The sequence below is a fragment of the Crocuta crocuta genome, unplaced genomic scaffold (assembly GCF_008692635.1).
Source record: "Crocuta crocuta isolate KB4526 unplaced genomic scaffold, BGI_CrCroc_1.0 scaffold218, whole genome shotgun sequence".
Lineage (NCBI taxonomy): Eukaryota > Metazoa > Chordata > Mammalia > Carnivora > Hyaenidae > Crocuta > Crocuta crocuta.
Window position 1 is genome coordinate 1,974,351 of NW_027533170.1, and position 17,749 is coordinate 1,992,099.

At 35.1% G+C, this 17,749-nt stretch overlaps 1 protein-coding gene across 2 annotated transcripts in view; it reads right to left on the bottom strand.

Moving 5' to 3' along the window:
* The window catches only part of DMXL1 (Dmx like 1), a 127,959-nt gene that overhangs the window by 54,186 nt on the left and 56,024 nt on the right, over positions 1-17,749 (bottom strand). For both annotated transcript variants that reach the window (XM_077746362.1, XM_077746361.1), the window contains exons 19-28: positions 17,549-17,656; positions 15,460-15,633; positions 14,820-14,913; positions 13,640-13,805; positions 12,364-12,625; positions 9,257-10,350; positions 8,584-8,775; positions 5,584-5,660; positions 2,311-2,438; positions 1,564-1,812 (exon numbers count right to left, since the gene is read on the bottom strand). In XM_077746362.1, the coding sequence (XP_077602488.1) occupies positions 1,564-1,812; positions 2,311-2,438; positions 5,584-5,660; positions 8,584-8,775; positions 9,257-10,350; positions 12,364-12,625; positions 13,640-13,805; positions 14,820-14,913; positions 15,460-15,633; positions 17,549-17,656 (2,544 nt within the window). The remainder of the gene's footprint in view (positions 1-1,563; positions 1,813-2,310; positions 2,439-5,583; positions 5,661-8,583; positions 8,776-9,256; positions 10,351-12,363; positions 12,626-13,639; positions 13,806-14,819; positions 14,914-15,459; positions 15,634-17,548; positions 17,657-17,749) is intronic.

Genomic DNA, 17,749 nt, shown 5'->3' on the forward strand with positions numbered 1-17,749 from the left:
GTAATGGTATTTGTGTATACAAACAACTTAAACTTACTGGTTAAACAATGAACTTATCAGTATTTGAGTAAGGTTCTTTACACATCTGTGCTCAGCAGATGTGGCTGGAATTGACACAGTGACTGGTAAGAATATTTTTAAATTTTTACAGGTCTTCGGATATTCCATAGCTAGGATTTATCCCTCGTTAGCATTTCACATTAACAAGATCAAAGTTTTAAATGATTTTCTCTTAGAATACATTATATTAGTTCTAAATTAACTGTTCTAAAGTTCTAAAGTTTACCATTTTTGCTTAATGCTTATCTCGGCAGAGCTATAAATCTTATACCCTCTTACGCTTTGAAAGTTTTTCTTTAACTGAATTCAGATACCTGAAGTTAAGTATATGTATTCCCAGGCAAGTTTCATGAGAAGTTAAGTCTTTTTCTTTTTTGCCCATATAAAAACATAAAGTATAGGAAATTATTCTTTAAAAATTAGAAAAGGGGTTATAAAAATAAACATATTTTTTGAAAAATTTGAAAACTAAGACTATCATATATAGGCTAATAAGTAACAAAAAGAAAACTTAACAGAAAGGTAGAAAACATTATGAAAATTCTTTTCAGGTCAAAACGCAATATATATGGTTTTACTCTCAGAAAGTTTAGAAATAGGGATATAGTTGTTTAAAATAATTACTTTTCCTGGTATTATGAACACTTAGAAATCCAAAACCCCTAATGGCCAGAATCATAGTACGCAAAACATAAAGCAGCCTCATTTGAAATGTTTTCCAGTCATTTCAAGCCATAGTCTGATTTACCATGATTAGCATGGACATTTATTTCTACACATTTAAAAATATGTTACAGTTTAAGGAATAGATAACATCAAAACAAATAATTTAAAAGCAGAGTAAAAAGCAGAGATTGTAGATTCTAAAAGGCTAATCATTGTTTTAAATCAAAAATATGGCTTGATTAAATAAAGGAAATTTCTTAATTTTCTACTGTTAAGTGCAAAATAAAATAAAATGGGCCCAAGGTACCCCAACCCCTTCAAAACAACACAAAGCAAGCTGAACTATAAAAGCCTATTTCTAAAGCTATTATCTTGCCTGCAAGACTGGGAGGGCTATGAGAACTGATGGCTGAAAGAGCTTTGGTAAAGCCCACACATTCCATGGAGAATACCACTACCTGGTGGGGGCTAGGCATAGCAAAGTGCCTTCCTGCCAAAGAAAGAAGAGAGAATCTGTATTTGGGATAGAACAAAGACCACAGTTACAGTGTATTTCAAAACACATGATAATTTTAATAGTAAAAGATTTAAGAAAATTACATTAGACAGTTCTAATCACCGGTGCACGAGTATCTTAAAGCTTGAAAATTGCACCAGAAACTTCATACTGTATGTTCACCACAGAATTATTTGTTCATGCTTTAAGAAAATGGTCCATAACAAAAACTTTCTGTGAATAAATTAAACCATAATTACACTTGACAAAGTTATCAGATGAATAAATAAAGTTCCAATCTAAAAAAATAAATAGATAAATGAAACAGATGAACAACTAACCGGGTAAAGGTTTTGAGTGTGTCTGTTCTTTGCTGGGAACATGTGCACCTCCGCCAAACACAGCAGACCACATTTTTTCATTTAGAGGATGGGCCATAATCCGAAATAGTTCATTACTAGAATGTGTCGCCAGGCCATGGATAAACAGACTGAGATACACTGCTGTGAGAATCTCACAGAGCAAAACTGTAAGCCCTGACTGGGCCTCCTCGCCAGAAGAATTCAAAAGCCGAATTAAAGAAGTTATTCCTAGGACAAACAATAAACACAGCTACCATTGACAATGAATTAAAAAAAAGAAAAATCAACTATAAAAAACTTTATTACATCAGGATTAAGATATTTTCTTCTGTAGATACACAGACCAATAGAGGTTATTACAGTTAATGCATAAACACTGAGATATTTGTTCAATTTAGAGAAACAATGAAGACCTATAATTTAAATCTGACAGATGAAATTTAATTGCCATGACAAATGAAAGTATAAAAAGTGATATAATAAAACATTTGAGTTATTTTCGTAAAATGGTTAAGGAAATACCAATGTTAGATAACTACATAATTTATAATGAATGGGAAATACTGAAGTGGTATCAATTCTAACAAGATTTAACAGTGATTATCATATAGTGAAACTATACCAAACATACTTCTTTCTCATCTAATTAAATTCAGTAAGGCTCAGCAAATACTTACATATATATTTATATACATTTATATATACATATATATAAATTATTTATACCTGGCCATTGTGCTGGTGCTGTATTAGGAGTTATTGCTTCGTCTAAGCTTCCTGTTTTCAAAGAATGTCGATGGGGAAGCAATACTGTCTGATACATCATTCCCGTAAACTGATTTGTTTGAAATGAACTAAGGGAAGAAAATACTTAAATAAGAATAATCTACAATAATAATATACTAAAATAAAAATAACATATGATGATGTAAAATGAATTTCACATGTAATATGAAATAGTTTAGATCTAACTTCTAGGGTATCTTAAACAAAAATTTTTATTAGTTACACTGCCATTACTGATCTACATACTGTTCTCTATAGTCTGGTGCTATATTAAAACCAAGTATCCTTTGAGTGTAAATGTGCAAATTTTCTAAATTAAAACACATGTGTTGAGTTTTAAGTATTTAGTGAAAGACACAGAATACATACAAATGAGAAAACTAAATTACTATTAACCACAAACTACAAGGTATATTCTATCTACCAAAGTTCAAAACAAGGTTATCTGGTTGAAAACAAAGTCAGTGTAGGCTCAGTGTGATATTTAATGGCTAGTCAGCCCTATATCAGGATAGGTTACATCAGGTATATGCACCAGGTACCAGGGATATAATTAAAAATGTGGTTTCTGTCTCCATGAAATTTATAGTCTGGTGGAAGAATCAGACACAAATCTTTTTATTATACTGCTTTTAAAGACAAAATCTATGCATATAGGGGTATAAAAGCAAAGCTGAGGAGCATGTCACACAATTTGGAAGTCAGGGTAAGCTTCTCCAAGTAAATGGCACTTAAAGTAAACAGAGGGGTGCCTGTGTGGCTCAGTCGGTTAAGCATCTGATTTTGGCTCAGGTCATGATCTTACAGTCCACGAGTCGGAGCCCTGCATCAGACTCTGTGCTGAGAGCTCAGAGCCTGGAGCGTGTTTCAGATTCTGTGTCTCCTTCTCTCTCTGCCACTGCCCCTGTGCCCCTCTCACCATCACCTGCACTTTGTTTCTCTCTCCCTCAAAAATAAATAAACATTAAAAAAAAATTTTTAAAGACAACTAAGTAAACAGATGAATGAAAAAAGTAACTTGCAGGTTGACATAAACCATGAAATAAATCTGACAGAGAATCCTACAAAAATTTTTGTTAAATCCTGTCAGAAATTCCTATATTGTATATTAAGTAAATGAATGTAATATTAAACATAGCACATTTATTGGTTTAGACCTGTTCTGACTGGCAAGTTAGTCATAACATTTTGATGCATACGAGAATAGCTTCCCTTGCTTTACTTTCCAGTTTTAAGATGGCAGCCTGCCAACAAGAAAAATCCCCTATTACAATAGGCCTATGGAAATGATGAAAAAGATCAACATATGTTGATGAAAACAGGGGCGCCTGGGTGGTTCAGTTGGTTAAGGGTCTGACTTCAGCTCAGGTAATGATCCTACGGTTCATGGGTTCAAGCCCCACATCAAGCTCTGTGCTGACAGCCCAGAGCTTGGAGACTGCCTCAGATTCTACTCTTTCTCTTTCTGCCTCTCCCCTGCTTATGCTCTGTCTCTCTCTCTTTCTCAAAAATAAAATAAACATTAAAATAATTAAACATATATTGCTGAAGTAAAGCTACACTCAATGCCAAGAAAATGAACTCTTGGAGGATGAAGGCCAAAGAAATCCAGTGGAAGCTATCTTGGGGATACATAAGCAGAGTAGTAAGTTGAGAGTCTCATGAGAGAATTCGAACACTTAAGACAATCAAAAATCAACACCAAGGAAGACTAACATCATATAAGAAATAACAAACTCTGTGAATGATGGCACCTGAGGAAGCAGACATACCGGAACATTACAGAAGTGCTTTATAATCAGAGAGGTTAAAACTCTTAAGAAATAAAGACTGTAAGTTATAAAAATAAAGTGGCTATTAAAATCAACAAGGAGATCTTAAAAATGAAAAATAGAATTTCTAAAACACAAACTCAGATGGGCTAAATAAGAGGACATTGTTGAAGAATGAGTTAGTGTCTGGAAAATAAAGTTAGGATTTCTCCTGAAATGAAGCAAAAATAAATACAGGAAAAAAATGAGATGAAAGCTAAAAGAAAAATAAAAGAAACGTCTATGTTCCAATACCTGTCTAATAAGAAACAGAAAAGTCAAAATATTTAAAGAAGTAAAGAAACAAAACAAAGGATCATAGGAGAAAAAGAAGAGGCAAACCAAAAAACTAACTCTTAACTACAAAGTGATGGTTACCAGAGGGGAGGGTGGGGGGATGGGTTAATAAGTGATGGGGATTAAGAAGTGCATTTGGCAAGATGAGCACCAGATGAATCACTATACTATACGCGTGAAACTAATATTACACTGTTGTTAACTAACTGGAATTTAAATAAAAATTAAAAAGAAAAAAGAAAGAGAATTCCAAAGCTCTAAGGAAACTTACCAAAGTGTCAAACAGTATGTTTTTAAAGTCTAGCTAAATTAGAGTGAAACTTCAGCTATACAGAGAAAAATCATAAACATCACTCTTTTTTAAAGTTTACTTGAGAGAGCTGAGAGAGTACGTGAGTGGGGGCAGAGCAGAAAGAAGTGGGGAGAGAGGGAGGGAGGGTATCCCAATCAGGCTCTATGGTCTCAACACAGAGTCTAACATGGGGCTCAGTTCCATTCCATGAATCATGAGATCATGACCTGAGCTGAAATCAAGAGTCGGCTGCTTAACCAACTGAGCCACCCAGGTGACCCAACATCGCTCTTCTGTGAAATTTTTCTCAATTCCAAGTCACTTATTCCCTCCTTTGTGCTCCCTGAGCCTTTTACTGTCGTACATTATATACGATTGTATGATATCATACATTCTACATTATAGTATGTAATTATATAGAATATCATTGTACATAATTACAGCATTAACTATACCATTATATTTATCCCTCAAATACAATGTCATGTTATATATATCATTTACCAGCTCACATGTATGTCTTTAACTAGAATGACCTTAAGAAAGGAGAACTTATCTCACTGCATACCACAACGCCTGGCTAAGTTAGCCAAGTTAGCTAAATGAGTTATACTGACAAGAGTCTACTTGACATTTTCCAGAAAGGCATACACTAAAATTTCAAAGCTGAGAAAAAAAGTACTCATCACTTCTAATGCTTTCTGCACTATTTAAAACACTGTCATAAACAGTTTTTCTAAACCAAGAGCATACAAATTTTGAAACGTCATCAGTTACTGTAAGCATTCCTCAATTTCACAAAAAGATATTTACCTGTAGTTATGACTACCACAAAGGCACTGATAAATGCAAGCAGAAAGCGAGGCTGCTAAAGTATGCATTACATATACCTGGAAAAAAAAAAACCCACAGAATTACTTTAAGTATAACTTTTAAAAAATCAAACTTGTTTCAAAACCTACTATAATAAGCATTCTAAAAAAGTAGAAAAACTATTTTGTCCTTATAAACTATTTCTTTTTTTTCCTTAACACTCATTTATGCCTATACAGATCTCACTACAAATTAAAAACACTTATGCTATGGGCAGATATCATAAAAAACACACTAGCTACCTAACTTCTATTTCAAGAGCAAATGGCACTATTCAGTAGTGCATGAGCCATGTATTAAAAGAAAACCCCTCAAGACTCAATCTTCTTCTTCAACCAAACTATGCAGAAGCTCAGTCTGGTAAATAACAGTTTATTTATGGATAGGTCACTGAAGAATATGCTACCACATATTCTAGCTACTAGAGAAAACAAGCAATCTAAAGAGAGGGAAATTATTAGGGAAAGGAGAAGGTATGAAAGACAGCAATGGTAGGGTAAACATTTGTACTGAGGAAGAGAAGGCTCTAAAGTTGGCATGACAAGCAGTAAAAGAAGTAGATCTGAGAAGCACAACCCAGTCTAATCTAATAGATTAGACTATTAAAAGACTAAGTTCTTCAAATGGAGGGTTGCTGGAAGGGAGGTGAGTAGGGGAGGAGCTAAATGGGTGATGGGCATTATGATGAGCATTAGGTATTGGATGTTAAGTGATGAATCACTAAATTCTACTCGTGAAACCATTATTACACTATACATCAACTAACTTGGATTTAAATTTTAAAAAGAGACTAGGCTCTTGATCGAATTATGAAGTATGAGAGTCTTTTATGTAGATAAAAAATGGGGAGTCATAGATTAAAACCAAATTGCTATGTCTCCCTCAGTTATCAATAAGATGTGGGGTATGAAATAAAGCCAAGGATATTATTGTATTCAATGAAGATAACAGAAACCACATATGGGAAATTACAGAAATGATCAGAATATTTTTGAGTTTCTCCAATCAAAAAGTGGAGTCTATTTCTCTACTTACTGAATCCGGGCTGGCCTTGTGACTTGCTTTGACCGAGAAGGCAAAAAGCATTATGCGAGTTCAGAACCTAGTCCTCCAAAAGGCCTTGCAAATTCTACTCTTGCTGCTCTTTAAACCCCTGTAACCATTATGTAAAATAATGTAGGTGGCATGGTTAATTTTATGTATCAACTTACCTGGACCATGGGGTGCCAGACATTTGGCTAGACACTCTGGGTTATGTTTGTAAGAGTGATATGGGATGAAATTAACACTGGTAGAAGTGGTAGAATGAGTAAAGCAGACTGCCCTCCCTAATGTGGGTGGGCCTCACCCAATCAGTTGAAGACCTAAATGGAATAAAGCTGAAAATAAGGGAACTTCTGCCTGGCTGTTTTGAACTGGAACACTGGTGTTTTCCTGACTCTAAACTACAACAGAAATATGCTCCTCTTAGGTCTCATGTCTACTGACTCTCACACTAAAACATACTATTGGCGTTCCTGGTTCTCAGGTCTCTGGACCTAGATTGGAACTACTCAATAGGCCCAGGGTCTTCACCCTGATGACAGCCAATCTTGGGACCTCTGAGTCCCCACAGTTATGTAAGCCAACTGCTCTGTACACATACATACACACATCCTATTTGTTCTGTTTTTTTAGAGAACCTAGGTCAATACACTAGGCTTTTTTGACAGTGGATGAGAAACATATGATCAAGATTCTCCTGTCAGCCCTGGAAACAGAGTGCCAACCACCAAAAATGCAAATAATGCCATCCTAATCCAGAATCCAGCCAACATACCAGCTGAGAGAAGACAAATAAAAATATCCAGACATTAGTCCAGCTGGCCCAAAAAAGAAGAACCGAACAGCCAACCCAGTGAATCATGAGCAAAATAAATAATGGCCATTTGAAGTTACTAATGTTTCAAGGTGGTTCTTAAGCAGCAAAAGCTAACTGATATACCAAGTATATGCTTATTATTAAAGTTAAATATGGGATACAGTTTAGCTAAAATAAGTAAATTCTTAACGAAATTACATCCCTTACTGTATAATACACCATGTGGGCATTTATACTGGAGCAGGAAAGGAAAAGTGGCAAAATTATATTACAAGGGTTAAAGTTATCAAAGAGGGTAAAGCTGTAGGAGAGGCCACCATCAGGCAAGCAGAATGTCGAACTGATGTGATATCACAGCCTGAGAGGTGGGCAAGAACCAGACAACAGACTATGAAGACAAAAAGAGAAAAGGAGTCACACTTGGTCATACTTTAAAAGATTTCAGTATGTTTGGAGAATAAAGATGAAACATGAAATGTGACATTAACTGTACATAAAGTACAGAGGTGATGATGAAAAGATGATCTGCTTGACTAGATAACTATATGACTAGTTACGCATCAGAATCACCTGGGAAATTCCTAAAAATCTTGGGACTCACTCTCACACACTGATTCAGTAGGTTTGGAGTCAATTTAAGGTTTAGAGTCAATTTAAGACTCACATTATCTTTGAAATATGTAATGTTTTAATATTGATAAAGGAAAACTTTAATTTTACACAATACTCCGTTTCTATTTCTAAAACTCAATCAGCTTTTTCACTAATTGTAATGCTAGAAGAATTACTCATGTAACTGCATACACACCTATTACTCATATCTTAATAAAGTGGCTAAATAAGACTAAGTAACTAAACTTAAAACTGAAGTACCCTATTGGGTATGAGAATATAAGTGAGGTCAGCCCGGCCTACAACCATAAGTTCTCTTCGATCAAAAAATATAAACTTAGTAATGTAACAATGCCTATGTATAGTCTAATGTTTAAAATTGCTTCTACTAAGTGTTTCCTAGCACTTAGCTTTTGGCTTTACCATAATACACAGGGAAGGTAAAAGAACGAACCAAGCATACTTACCTTATTGCTCTGGATGTCGGGATGGGGTGGTGAATCGAAGTTTATGATGGCATGCAGAATATCATGTGTGAGGTTACTGAGGTGCAGCAATGGATTGGCAACTACTGTTTTGGCACTGGCTGTACAAGCAAAGAGGAGGGGTACCGAGGTTTGCTCTGACAGAGGGCTAGGAAATATGGGTTCTGACGTTTCCTTGAAAGCAAAGGGGAAAAAAAGTTAACTGACTATTTAAAGTGATAATCCATTACTTAACTAATTCAGAAGTCTCTTGGAAAAACTTCAAAACAATTCAAAATTAAAAGCATAATAGATTATAGAGTTAGGACCTGAGGAGGTTAAGATTCCACCAATTATAGGGAAAAAAGGGGGGACAATCTCCTCTCATCCTAAGGAGAAGCTCATCACCTCACCAGGCACTCATATAAGAATGCAGAGTATCAACACAGCAGATCGCAGGGCCTGATGCCGAATGATCCTAAAACCGTCACTCACACACACACACACACACACACACACACACACGCACACACTACTCTACAAATTACTACACAAAAGGGTATTCCTTAAAGCAACCATAATGAAGAAACTCAACAACTTAAGTATTTAAACACTAAAAGAGCAGTATCAAAAACCATTTATTTCTCTTCAATGGGCCATCGTATAACTTACATACCTGCTGAGATTCTTGTAAAAGCAAAATCAATTCCATTCTCACAGATGCAAGACCCCCACCGTGGGACCCATGAAGTATGCAGTAGCTCAGAAACATCCTCAAGAGTGACTGGTATTTCAAAAGCCACTGTCTTTTTTCCTGAAAGTTTTCCTTCAGTTGTTTCACTTTTGTTTGTTGGAGCAAATCTTCAGAATCTTCATTTAATCCAAATCTGTCTTCACTTTCGTCCAAGGCAGACTGTAACTCTTCGCCATCTGAACAATAGTCACAGGTCCTCTGAAGAGCTACTACCTCTCTTTCAAGCCAGTGGTAGAGTTGGTAACGCAATTTTCCACCATCTATTTCATAGCCAGTAGATAAAGTACGAAGTTCTACTGTGAGAATCTTTAAGCATGCTCTAAATTTTAACTGAACTGCAATGATATCTTCTGATGGACTCAAAATATCATTTTCATCTAGTGTGCTGAGAGTGTCTGTATAAGTAGAACTTGTTTCATCCATTTTTGTCACCGTTTTTCTCTGTAAAGGTTTTAGCTCTTTCATTGAAATAGGGAGATCATCACCTTCTTCATCATTATCACTGTCCCATTTTAATTCTAAAGAGTCATCCTGAAATACGACACTTGGTTGGCTCCAGTCAAAAGAAAGAGTAGAGTTTGACTGCTTCTCTGAGGAACCCTCTGAAGAAGACCCAAAACCATTCATCATGGACTGTGACCAATCAATAGCAGAAGACTTATCTTCCCTTGCATCCAATTTCAATGGAGAAGAAGGAGAATAGTCTTTACTAGTATCCAGAAAACTCGATGTTCTACAAAAGGGTTTTGTTTTCTTGATGACTTTTGGCATCTTCGATAATACTTCTAAAGCTAACATAGGACAGCCAGCTTTTAAATGAGCACTGGCAGTAGTAAAAAATAATCTTCTCTCACTTAAATTGATTGTTCCTGCCAGTCCACTTTTTCCTGTTAAACTCATGTGTGTGGACAATACATCAGAGGATCCAAAATGACGTCTCAGCAAAAGAGGATGTGTTCTTAGATAATTGTAGAAATTAAAAACTGCAGGATTACAGGCTGACATCATGACTTGATCTGAAAGTAAATTAATTTTATCAGCTAAGAAAAATTCAAGAGTTGGAATGCAGTCCCTTTTCTCTTTGGCACCTTTACCCACCTGGTCTTCTGACAGAATTTTACTAAGAGATCACAGTGACACATAGCACTGAACAGACAAGACCACATTTGCCATGAAAGTGGTTAACGTAAAAGGAGAACTGAAGTTATACTGATTCCTGGCTCTTTGGGTAATAATAGAAGATTATTTAAACATCCACTTACATACCCATAGTTCTTATTCTCCTGCTTCTCTCAACATCCCTTCCCAGTCTGTTGTGCTAAATCTTCCTTCTCTTCTCTACTTGAGAATGCTAAGAGTGTCCTAGAGTTCAGTACTTGGCTTCTTTTCTATCTACACTCCCTGTATGTACTTCTACATTCTACTGTATTAATGAACTCCTACAGTTCTATGGTTTCAAACACTGCCTAGACACTGATAACCTGCACATCTATTTCAGGCCCAACTTCACCCTGTACATCTAGACTGTTATATCCAAAGGCTTACTTTACATTTCCATCTACATGCACATACTCTTGCCTCAAGGTCTCTTTACTTAGCGTGCCCTTAGCCTAAACCACTCTTTACCCAGATAGCTATATGGATAACTCACTCATTTCAATCAGGTCTCTGCTCAAAGGTCACCTTGTCAGAGAGATCTTCTCTCTGAAACAACATTCTCCCAAACCTGCTCCTGGTCTTGTCCATATCATTTACCTCAAACTAAAAATCCAGGAGTTATTCTTGACTCTTATTCCTGTCGCATCCAATCCTATCCAATCCTATCTAGTTTATGTGAAAATTATATTCCAAATCCAACTACTTTTCTCTGCCTTCATTCCTGTTATTCCAGTTCAAGCCACTAGTACCTTTTAAAATTTTCTTCTATTTTTATCTTTTATGTTTTATTTATTTCTGAGAGAGAGAGACAGTATGAACAGGGGAGGGTCAGGAAGAGAAGGAGATACAGAATCTGAATCAGGCTCCAGGCTCTGCTAGCTGACAGCACAGAGCCCGACACAGGGCTCGAACCCATGAACCATGAGATCATGACCTGAGCTGAAGTCGGACGCTTAACCGACTGAGCCACCCAGGCGCCCTTAAAATTTTCTTCTAGAAGAGGGAATTTAATTGACTCTGAAAGTATATAATCATGTATTAATCCCAAATCAAAATACAATTTTGACATGAATACATGTAGGCATAAAAAAGTGATTGGCAAAGGCCTTTTCTTTTCCCCTGTCATTACACAGAGGCCACTTTGGAAATCTTCAGGTCAGTTGGCCAGGACACTTCAACACTGAACATGGCTTTCTCACAATTCTCTCACAGTAAGACACATGAAAATCCTGATTATGTAAAAACCCATCAACTACAATTTTTTCCAATTAGTACTTCAACTAATATGACTGTCACCGAGTAGGCCAGCTATCAGAAACAATTCAACTCTATCTATGGAGAAATATTTGAAAAGCATATCCTATCATTTTTACATGATTTTATACAAAGATTCCATTTTATACTAACCTCTAGAAAAGCTTAAGCAAAAATGGATTTCTAAAACAAAAGGGAGAAGGAGATCTTTAAAAAATTATAAAAAATTCTCTACCTCACTCATCTCATAAAAAATTAATCCTATCACTTAAATCAATTTTCATTACAGAATAATTTTTATTATAAATATAGAAACTTACACCTGAGAAAAATGATTTTATATCACTATTTTCCTTAAAATTTATTTTCAAATAATAATATTTATATTGAATGCAGTGATTTTATAAAAACAGAAAATCCAAAGTTCTTGGTTTTCAAAGGATTTTTCTGAAAAAAGGATTTTCCTAAAAATACAAAAAACTGTATACCTAACTCTGTGTCCCCAACTCAATCTTAAAAGTCTTAGACCATGTTTTCCACTTGCTTTGTATTACCCTTAGCACCCAGCAGGTACTAAAACAACTCAGTGTTATTCACATCTGAAACATGCAGCTTACCATCATCCTCTCTGACGGGCTGCTTTATTAATGTTTCCAGAGCACCACTGTAATCTTCCAAAATCCAGTAGGCCATACTCCGAAGAAAAGGATCATAATGCATATTTATGTTCAATGAATTGAGTTCACTGACAGGAGAATCAATCCCCAAAACTTTCTTACGTAAAATAGATTTATATGTTGCAGATGTATCAAATTCAGATTCATAGAGTCTTGCTATTACAAGAGCCAACTGAATGTCATTCAGTTTCTCAAGACATACCTTCAAAAAAAAGAAATACTGATTATAAATAAGCAGAAGCATCTTTCATTTTAAAATAAACTCAACTGACTTACTAAAAACTGGATGAAAAAAAGGCACTGTTAATATCTGAAATGAGGGAACAAATAACAAAACATAACTTTAGCAAATCTACTTGACAACATTTACATTAATACCTACAAATCTACCTGTTAGTATTAAACATATACCTGCAAAAAGAATTTACCTATAAATATTAAAAAATTCTCAAGAGCTTCAACTCAAATGACATTTTATTTCTTGAATTTTTACTCTTCCTCATCCACCTCAGCAAACTATAGAGTTTCCTAATTAAAAAGTTGTTTTGAATCACTTGTATGAAACTGAGTAAAAGGGCAATTTGAGATAGACAGGTTATGAAACCAGTTAAAATTTTTCTAAGCTTCATCAAGTAAGACAGAACCAAATATGGATTCACATGTTTAAAGTGTTAGGACAAACTTTTTTTTCTTTTTAAATGTGTTCAAAGATACTCTTAAAGGTTAGATCTCAACTATTTCTACCAATCAATGCAACATCATTAACTTAATTCTATATAAATATCATTCAAACTGAACAACAAAAATTTATTATTTATTTTTTTTTCAATAGCTAACATTTATTTTTTATTTGAGAGAGACAGCGCGCGAGCAAGCATGAATGGGAAAGGGGCTGAGGGAGAGAGAGACAGAATCCCAAGCAAGTTCCACACTCAGAGCAGAGCCTGACAGGGGGCTCAATCCTACAACCATAGGATTGTGACCCAAGCCGAAATCAAGAGTCAGATGCTCAACTGACTGAGCCACCCAGCTGCTCCTAAATGACAGAATTTTTAAAAGTTACTATTAAATATTACTATGTATTTATTAGCCTTATGCAATTTCCACTATTCTTAAATCAAAATTAAAAAATAAAAATTTAAGCCTACATGAAGAGCTTCAAAGGTTGACAATGCTTTTTTAAAAAAGTAAAGTTTCATTAAAAAAGTTTCATTACCTCAATTGCATCTCTGAGGCAGCCAGCTAAAAGAAAAAATGCTGCAGAATGTTCAAATCTTTGTTTGCCTAACAAAGAAAAGGCATTCTTTAAAGCTGCTTTACGCCATCTCTCATCCTCAAAATTGTGTCCAAAAAACTGTGTCATCTTGGTGTCTTTTTGGGATCTATAAAGAAAAAAAATCTATGTAAGTTTTGAAGCACAATGTTTCCACCACCAGAAGCAGTTTTATAAGTCAGCCATTTAAAACTTAAGACTCAAAGGAAACATCTGCCAGTGTTACGAATTACCATATAACTGCTTCTTTCCAGCAAAAAAGCATTTATAATAAACATCTACTTCTTCACATAAATCTCAGAGATTACTGAAAAAATTTCTTTCAAACTATAAAGAACACTGCATTAGCAGTACTACAAGAAATTATTTTTAAGTCCATGCAAAATATTTAATTTATATTAACTTTTGAGGTACTTTACCAGTTAAACTTCATCAATCACCTTTATCCCTGCCTGCCCACCGGAAGATTACTGGTGATCAAAACCAAAGCAATTTGTCCTGATTCAAAACAATCCTAAATGATCTGGTCTCTTAGAAAATTGACTGGTGTCCATGATTTTACCCCAAAAGTTGCTATTCATTGAGATTCACCCGGAACTGAATGTGAAATAGATGGTGAACTGTTTTTGGTAATCATGTTTATCAAGTCTTGCTGAGGACAAGTGAAGGAGAAAATTCCAAATGATCCTAGCTCAAGGGCGGGGTCAGGGCCCACAGGAAGAGGGGAGTCTGGAGGGAGGGAGAGCCTGGCCCCTGAGCCTATAATAGAGCAGAGGGTAGATGCCTGGTCCAGATTCCACCAATTCATCTTGTTCCCCACTAAAGATGCAAGTTTTTGGTTCAGTTCTTTGTTCTATAGAGGTACCATGAGGAATTCTTAAAATAAGTAAGAAAATGTTTTCCTGGGCTGATAAACCTAAAAACAAATAAAGTGATATCATCAAGATTCTTCTGCTCTGGAAAACACCTGGGCTTCTTTCCCATGAATCTTTCCCTAAGTACAAAAGTAACTAAGAATTTACATGAATCACAATTAACAAGAATAACAAATCTTGACTTTTTAAAAAATACATTTCTTTCTCATAAAAAGTTTTCCATTCTGAAGCACAGTTTTCTTACCTACCTATATAACCCCCAAATCACAGCTTTCTTTCTCATTGCAAGGTAAAAAATGGCAGCATCTAAAGGATCATTCTTTCTATAAAAGGCTGCTTTGGCTACCTGTAATTAGAAAATATTGGTCAAAATTTCAAAGAAACCATTTTTAAGAAAACAAAATAATTTTTCTCACATATAACATTGGCACACATTATTGAAATGTTCAGTAAGAAAATATGTACACTAATGCATGGATGTGTACATACATACACACACACACATTATACTCTTAAACACATGCATTTTTTATAATTTCCAAAGTAATTCAGAGCGATGGCCTTCAAAGGTACAGAGAGGTGGGAACACAGGACGATGCTCTTCATGACAAGCTCTTCAGTACTATTTTACTTTTCCCAAAATGCATACACACTATTTTGTAAAAATCAGACACGTACTAAGTAAAGGTATCAACCAGCAATTTAAGAATGAGAATATAAACATTAAAAGCCTGTATTAATGAGATAGGGTGAAATATAATGGCTATTTAAAAGCATTTTACTGATTCAATTAACAAAATAGAAACAAGAAAGGAAGTATGGAATGCTCTTTAAAGAAACACCTAAAGTAGACTAATGAATCCATTTTCTACCAACATAAAACACAACCTACCTTTTCCATGCACCTGCGTAGGGTACGGCTGTTGCGGACCCACCAGCCCACGCCCATGGCTCTCAGTTCAGACCAAGTGGGGTCATCCTTCTGCATGGCCGGCAGCATGCTCAGCAGTTCCTCCTCCGCTACCGAGTGAAACGCCCAGGCAAAATGGCTTGTAGACAGGCCTGAAGAAAGGTCAAAACTAATGTTCATAAGAAACATAAACATGTTTACATAATGATTATCAGAAATACGCATGCCATCTTTGCCATAAAAATGTCTTTACTTTTTACTAGACTCACAGAGTTACAATTAAGTGTTTAGGATTGGAGGGAATATGGGTTTTGTTTTCCTCCTTGCTTCTCCTAACAATTCTATCATTTCACTATTTTTTATAATAAGCACATTATTTTCCATAATTAAAACATCTTTAAAAAGATAAGAAAAATGTTTTATGGCAAATGCTACTGTTCCGATTACTTCTGTTCACTACCTATTACCCCTGATCTTTCCTTAGAAAACGAGAAACACTTAAAGCACTCGTCTATGCTGGAATAACTATCCTTCACAGCTGAATCTCACCTTGTTTGGTCAATGTTTGTTTTGTGGATCTAATTCCATGGAATTAAAGAGCATCAAGTAGACAGGATACCTCACTGAACAGAACTTAAGACTGTAGACTCTGGAATCAGAATGATACAATAAACCCAACACCATCCCTAACTATGTAACTGTGGACAAGTTACTTAGACTCTTGATTCCTCAATTTCCTCATTTATAAAATGCGAATAATCATGGCACTACCTTATTACATTGTTGTGAGGATTAAAATACTAGACCTTAAGCATTTAGAATAGAGTATTTTAAAGCATTTAAAATATAAGAGTTAAGATATTTAGAGTAAGAACTATTATTACCCCTTATCACCACATTAGTCACATACTTTTTTATTTACATAGTACCATTTACATCAGCAATTCTCTTAACCTACTTGCCCGTTTGGGGCTTACTGTTCAACTTCTATTTGGTCTCTTCATAGTTCATTTTGTTTGGTATTTCTGGGTGAAGCACATTCTTAATTATAAGATGTAGCTTTGACATATATGGACTCAAAATTTAAATCTGATAGCACAAATGCCAAGTAATCTGAAGTGCCCACTATATATTCTTTCCTTGGAAAGGAATATAGAAATGTAAAAAAAGAACAACACCTACGCAGTAAATGGACTGCTATTCTCAACTATTTTTAGATGTCTGTAATCTGTCAACCAAGTTCAATAATATTTCACAAATAATTAAATGATTTGACTTAGAATTTTACTACTTGTCCGAGCTAAATACAAAATGAGGGGAAGGAAGAAGCAGAAAGACAGAAGGAAAGGAAAAGATAAAGCAAGAGACAGACATCGATAAGCAGAGGCTCCCCTCTGTCTTGCTAACACTGTTTAACCCTGTAGGTCCAATCATGCTGGAACCCAGCTGTACCTCTGAACTTCCTGGGCAGTGAGCCAAGAAATGCCCTGTTTTCAGTTACCTTTTTTCTTTTTATACTTTTTTTTTAAGTGAAGGATTTCTGTTACTTCGAGGCCTAAGGTATGTAAGAGTGTCTGAAAGGTTAATAAAATAACATCTGAAATACACATCAATATTAACAGTAGTTTTGGGGTGAGTAAATTTTTACTTCCTATGTAAGACAATTAAAACCTGACTATGTATTATTTCTGGAACAAAAATGTTACTCCAATTTTGGATAAAAAACTGAACTTCAATAAATGTTAATTAGGACAAAGAAGAAAACCTAAAGAAGTTAAAGAGAATAAAACAGTATTAATTGGTCTTAAGCGTATGATGCATTTGAAAATGTAACACAGATTATCCAACTACCCAACATCTATTTCTTCACTCTTTCCATCTACCAAAAAAATTCCAGTATTTTAAGTAAAGAAAATTAAGTGGATACAAATATTTTTACATGTAAGTTAAAGGAAACTTAGAATGTGTCAAATTTGTCATTGTTATATCAGGGCAAAAACAAACAAATGTTCTCAAGCCTCTTGACTTTTACTCCCTTTCCATTTAATAGATTACTACTAAAATCACCTTGGTGAAGGAGCTGAGCTCGGTAAGCTGGAAGGGAAGTTGTAAGGAACGTATGAAGTCGAACAGCTAAAAGAAATTTTAACCCACACTCATCAAGAGTTTCTCCACCTATAAACAACAACAACAACAAAGTATTTATTTTTTTGAAAGAAAACCATTTCACTAGCAAACTCCAAGTAAGTGTTAGTAATTCAGGCATGT